At 48.0% G+C, this 6,000-nt stretch overlaps 2 protein-coding genes across 3 annotated transcripts in view; both read left to right on the top strand.

Moving 5' to 3' along the window:
* Nucleotides 1-916, top strand: part of FAM83C (family with sequence similarity 83 member C) — a 4,637-nt gene extending 3,721 nt beyond the window's left edge. Inside the window, exons 5-6 of the mRNA XM_069077575.1 lie at nucleotides 470-563; nucleotides 775-916. Coding sequence (XP_068933676.1) covers nucleotides 470-563; nucleotides 775-916 — 236 coding nt within the window. The remainder of the gene's footprint in view (nucleotides 1-469; nucleotides 564-774) is intronic.
* EIF6 (eukaryotic translation initiation factor 6) lies at nucleotides 666-5,325 on the top strand. 2 transcript variants are annotated; one of them, XM_069077550.1, is made up of 7 exons: nucleotides 666-881; nucleotides 1,117-1,228; nucleotides 1,598-1,683; nucleotides 2,346-2,521; nucleotides 3,441-3,617; nucleotides 4,281-4,462; nucleotides 5,055-5,325. In XM_069077550.1, the coding sequence occupies exons 2-7, from the start codon at nucleotides 1,122-1,124 to the stop codon at nucleotides 5,062-5,064; spliced, it is 738 nt and encodes a 245-aa protein (XP_068933651.1). In that variant the 5' UTR covers nucleotides 666-881; nucleotides 1,117-1,121; the 3' UTR covers nucleotides 5,065-5,325. The 2 variants fall into 2 exon arrangements, with proteins under 2 accessions (XP_068933651.1, XP_068933650.1); XM_069077549.1 differs by having other exon boundaries at nucleotides 666-911.
* Nucleotides 5,326-6,000: the final 675 nt, after the last annotated feature.

Raw genomic sequence — 6,000 nt, 5'->3', positions numbered from 1 at the left:
GGAGGGAAGGGTTGTGGATAGGATTAACACTACTAAGGTAGTGAGCTCTCTATCAGTGTGGTCCTATCTGAATAAGGCTTCCTTACCCTCTGAGGTCCCTGACCCAGAAGCAGGTGAGGACACCTATTCTGCAGGATGGAGTCTGCAAAGTAGACCTTCCTGCCTGGTTCCTGGGGCTGCTACTAGAAGGAAGGGAGGGACCAGGAAAGGGAGAGAAGAGGAGGACTAGAAAAGCCCCCCAAGATAGGGGAAGGTACTCCAAACCAAGAAGATGCCCAGAACAGGGACGCAGCAACAAGTCAGTCCGACCCGACTGGCACGATAATAAGTGCAAACCCCCTCCCCTCAGGGTCACATCAATGTCCAGGCACAATGGAAAATTAACACAAATAAACTGAAGTGGCCCTGACCAACAACCCGACTGGCGTGATCTGTGGGAATCTGGGGCTGGCGACTCGGCTCCTTCCAGGCCAAGCTGGGGAGAAGGTTGCAAAGGTGTTCCTTGAAAGACTGAACAGGGGAGGGTTGGCGGAGCGGGCAAGCGCGGGCGAGGAGCCAGGGAGGCAATGGGCGGGGCAGGGAGGGATGGAAGCTGTGGGGCGTGGTGGCTGAGGAAGAAGCGGGGGCAGGGTGACGTAAGATCCGGAAGGGGCAGGGCTCCAGCAGAAGTGACCCGAGCGGATTGGAGTAGGGAGCGGTCACTGAGCTACGGAGGTCGCCCTACCCCGGAGTCCCGGCCTGTAAAAGACTGGGAACCTCCTAGTGGTCCCGTAGTTCCCGGCCGCTGCAGCTCCATAGGGGGCTTAGTCCCGGAAGTCGTTTAGTTCGGGAGCGGAAACGGAAGCGAATTACAAGAGCGCCTCGTGCTACAGCCTTTGCCGGTGAGCCGGTCTCGGCGGCGGAACCCGAGGGTTAGTTAGGGAAGGGGGAGGAGGAGGGAGCCGGGCATTGATTGGTGCTACCGGGCGGAGGCCGGAGGGGCCGAGCTCAGACAGCCTCGTGGCAGGGTGGGTGTTGAGTACGGCCCTCAGGGTCAGAGAAGGGGGATCCCGAGGGGACCACGACTTCTGGAGGAGGGAGGCTCCCTGACACCCCCCCCCCCCCAACCTTTCCTAGGCCTCATGGCGGTCCGAGCCTCCTTTGAGAATAACTGCGAGATCGGCTGCTTCGCCAAGCTCACCAACACCTACTGCCTGGTGGCCATCGGCGGCTCGGAGAACTTTTACAGGTGCGGCCCGAGGGGGCCGGGGAGGGCGCAGGCCTGCCTGTCTTTGAATCCTGTGACTCTTAAGCCAACCCCGTCCCCGCCTTGGGCCTCAGTTTTCCCATCTTTACCATGGGGGTGGTTGTCTTCCTTCAGCCTCCCTCACAGGAGGGTATCAAGGATTTCGAAAAGCATTGGAGAGGGAGCACCTAGAAGGAGGCCTGAGTTTCTGTAAATAAGGCCTATTTGACCTCCGAAGCTATGATCCTAAGATTCAGGAGGGGTGTGGCTGACCTGGGAGGGAGGGAGGACCAAGCCACCATCGCCAGAGGAGTCACCAAGGTCCTTTCTGGGGTGTCACTAGTAACCTGTGGGCTGACTGTGTGTTCACAGTGTGTTTGAGGGCGAGCTTTCAGAGACCATCCCAGTGGTACACGCTTCCATCGCTGGCTGCAGGATCATTGGTCGCATGTGTGTGGGTATGTCTTGCTCCAAGGGCTGGGCTGAGGGGAAAGGGGAGGGGGGCAATGCTAGGGTGATAGTACTAAGGTCCTTATGACTCAGAAGATCCCCACACCCTAGTGATGTCATCTCAGGACCTTTTTTCATTGCATTGAGTAATGCATCGGTGGTAGTCTTGCTCCCTACCCATGGAATCTTCCAGAGTCAGGATTTCCATTCAAAGTTGTATTTGCAGTTGGTGTTGCAGTCAGGGATAATATTTGAGTGTATTACTTACTAGCCTTAAACACTTTTTTCCCTTGAGCCTTAGGTGAGTAGGAATCTGAGATAGCAGATTTGGACCTTGGAATGAAATAAATTTACCATTAACTGTCCAGAGAGTGCCCATTTTGATTTTTTGCCAGGACATTTGGCACCCAAGTGGCTGTGAGAACCCATATTCATTGGTTGAATTAATCAAAAGCTAATTGCTTGCTGTGATCATATCCCTGTGCTGCATACTAAAATGGTACACTCATCCTCAGTATTGAAGAGGGAAGAGGAGGGCATGGGGGCCTATGGCGCCTGGTCAGGAGGTAATGTGACCCTTTGTGAAAGACAAACAGAGAAGTCAGGAGGTGCTGCTTCTATGCCACCTCCCTCCTCAGCTTAGTGTCTGTTTCCTTCTGGATCTCACCAGGAAACCGGCATGGCCTTCTTGTGCCCAACAATACTACAGACCAGGAGCTACAGCACATCCGAAACAGTCTCCCTGATTCAGTGCAGATCCGACGGGTAGAGGAGCGACTCTCAGCACTGGGCAACGTTACCACCTGTAACGACTATGTAGCTCTTGTTCATCCTGACCTGGACAGGGTGAGGTTTTGGCAGTGGGGTCAAGGAGTCACATGGATACAATAATATCCTAGTCCCTAGATAGTTTGGTGGGAGTGTCTCTCTTGGGGGTGTTTGGGTGCTGAAAATATCAGTATGGATAGAATAATGTATGTGGTCTTTTTGAAATGAGATGGATCCTTGAACAGTTTGTGAGGTCTCATCTAACTTTAATTCTCTGAGTCCTGTGCAGGGCTATGGTGAAGATTAGGTGGATATGGTCCTTTGTCTCCTAAAAAAGTCTCATCTAGATAGGGAGACTGACTAGGCACACAAAGGATGTTGAGCTTGTTTGTGCTGCAGTTGTTTGGTGAAGCATCCTAAAGTTGCAGATGACTTGAAGTGGAGAAAAACCACGACCTAATTCCTAAAAAGGACTCTTGGAAATGGGATGCTTAACCCTTCTTTAACATCTATTTTGAAGAATAGACACTAGTACAGCACAGAGTATTTTGGTTTTTAGTCAGAGAACTTGTGTTCAAATCTCAGTTCTGTTACTACCAATGTGAACTTGGAAAATTCCTCTCTAGGCTTTAACTCCTTATCCTTAGATTAGGAGGTTGGACTAGATAGCCTCTTGAATCCTATCCACCTCCAAATCGATGTTTCTGTAAATGTTTTGGCTAAGAGTTGGGGGGAATAGACACTACGGTGATCACCCCCAGGTACCTTTAATAGACCTGCTGAGGATTGCTGATCTAGAGCCACATTGAGGCCCCAGAGAAATGAATCAGTCCCTTCTGCCCTTCATCCCCATTTCTCAATATTGACTGGATGTAGATAAAGTAAATCTTTCTTGAGTGGGAATGTGGATGCTGATAAACTTGAAGACATCGGAGGCCTGGTATTTCTTCACACTTTTGATAAGCTAGTGTTCTGAACTGTGTGTCTGCACTCCCAGGAGACAGAAGAAATTCTAGCTGATGTACTCAAGGTTGAAGTCTTCAGACAGACAGTGGCTGACCAGGTGCTGGTGGGAAGCTACTGTGTTTTCAGCAATCAGGGAGGACTAGTGCACCCAAAGACTTCCATTGAGGACCAAGATGAATTGTCCTCTCTTCTCCAGGTTCCGCTGGTGGTGAGTGCCTTTCCCTCTGCCCTCAGGCCCAACTTGTCCCAGTTTCTTCAGTTCTAGCCAGGACTAACCCTGGTGCCTCAGAGTTGAGTCACCACCCTATATTCTGATGGGACAAAGGTGTTCAGCGTCTCCCACCCTATTTTATAAAAGCTAAAGCAAGCCAACACCTGCCTTTTACCAAGTGGTGCATCACCTTAGGCTTGGCTGCTTTTTTATGATTGGCCAGGGATAGGAGCAGCTATGAGTATAAAGAGTAGGCCTGGAGGCTGCTGCATGGTGCTCCATCACCCTGGGAAGAACAAAACCTCTCAGAGCTTCAAGCTCTGGATTTTTAGTTATTGATCACTTTTTAATGATTTATCTGATTTTGTATTAACTTTTTTTTTTAAGTCTGGGTTCTGTTTTACCAAATCTGTGTTATGGAGTATAAGTGAAAATGTGTATAGGTCTGCATCTAATAAGGACAAGGACCTTTGTGACCATGAACACATAAGAAATGCCAGGTGAGGACGGAAAGAACAGCTCTGAAGTCATAGTATTGATAAAATCCAGGATCAAGTATAGTCTCTTAGGATAGCAGTTCTCCAGGATTGGAGAATTGCTATCCACATGTAAAAACATTGAAGAGGGGGACATTCTGGTACACACTGGGTTCTATGACAGGCTGGTACTGTGAACCGGGGAAGTGAGGTGATTGCAGCTGGAATGGTGGTCAATGACTGGTGTGCCTTCTGTGGTCTGGACACAACTAGCACAGAGCTGTCAGTGGTAGAGAGCGTCTTCAAGCTTAATGAAGCCCGGCCCAGCACCATTGCCACCAGGATGCGAGATTCCCTCATTGACAGGTTAGTGATTGCTATGGTTAACTGATACCTGTATCCTTGAAGGTTTTTATGGATTGATATGTGTTAAACCAAAGAAAGCAGCTCCTCTAGAATATAGAACCTACCTGTATTGGTAAAATAACTCAACTGTAGTTTCCCAGACATGAACAGTCAGGAACTGATGCTACAGCTCAGCTTTCTAAGCATGCAGCTGATGACCAAGAAACGAGCACATGTGTTCATTAAATAGCCCCTTTCTAGGATTCCCTTTGTGCCCCATGAGGGACGGATTTTTAAAGGTATTCTCACAGAAGGGCCAAGGGTTCCTGTGGAGCAGGGATTCTTAACCTGAGTTCCATGGGTAGGTTTCAGGGTTTTCTTGGATTTGGATGGGGGGAAAAATGACATCTTTATTTTTACTAGCCTGTAATTGAAATGAGCATTTTCTTCAAAAAATGTTATTATGAAAAGGGATCCCTGGTCTTTACCAGGTTGCCAAAGGGTTCCATGACAAAAAGGGTAACCAAGCCCTTGCTGTAGTGGAAGGGGAAGGGGTTTGGTGGTTGACTGAAGAGCAGTTGTCCAATGGACTTTTTTTTTCTTTTTTTTCCAGTTTAACCTGAGTGATTACCTGTTCCTTGGCCTCTTGAATAAGGACTTTGGTTCCTGCTACAGTTCCAGTGTGGTGTGAGGCTCTGCAGAGAAAGTCTTTGCATCTCTGGGGCCTGGACCGTGGCTGGTGGGAGCGTAACAAAAGACTGATCCAATAACTTCATTTTTACTGTTTAAAAAAGCCCTTAAATGAGTTCACCTTGGCTCTTTGATCTCCACTGTCCTTGTGCATCATTCCATCATTAAAAAGCACTTGGGCCCCTTGTTCTATATTTTCTTATCCTGGCTGCCTAAAATTGTTAATTGTCCTGGGGAAGAAGGGTAGTTCCTAGGAAAGATTCTTGCTTCTGGACCTTGCTCTCAAGGGACTTAAGAGATTTTACAAATAAGAGAGCCAGGAAGTGTTTTGAAAAATTTGATGAAAAAAGTTACCTTCCCCTGGTGGTCCCAGGGAAGGCTTCATGGAGAAAGCAGATGAAGATAACTTGGAGAGCCCCATCTAGACAGAAGCATGAGCCAAGTCCAGGATTCAAACCTTGGGTAGTAGTGTAGACTAGTCAGTCAATAATTTTATTATGTACCTGTTATGTTAAGCCCTAGGTATATATACAAGGGAAGACAAAAATATTGTCCCTGCCTTTGAGGATCTTATTTTCTAATGGGAGAGACAGCGTTGGGCATTGGGTAGCTACTGCTGAACATAATTTGAATGGAGCAACCACATTATCAGAATTGAACTTTAAAAGATTGCTTAGGCAGCTTGGATGGATGCAACATCTACAGTGCTATTTACTTCCTTTATTAGAATGTGCCGGATGAACCTCACCAACTGATCTTTGTCTACCTCCCTACCTGTCCTGACTTCATTAAAATTTCTAACTTTCTTGGTTTGGTAAACACTGAGCTAGAACCAATGCATTTTCATACTTGTCTTGTGATACTCTTAA

The sequence above is a fragment of the Petaurus breviceps genome, unplaced genomic scaffold, assembly GCF_028583685.1.
Source record: "Petaurus breviceps papuanus isolate PSGF00001 unplaced genomic scaffold, PetGlider_PUasm1.0 90994, whole genome shotgun sequence".
In the NCBI taxonomy this organism is placed as follows: domain Eukaryota; kingdom Metazoa; phylum Chordata; class Mammalia; order Diprotodontia; family Petauridae; genus Petaurus; species Petaurus breviceps.
This window is presented reverse-complemented; position numbering and strand designations above follow the sequence as displayed.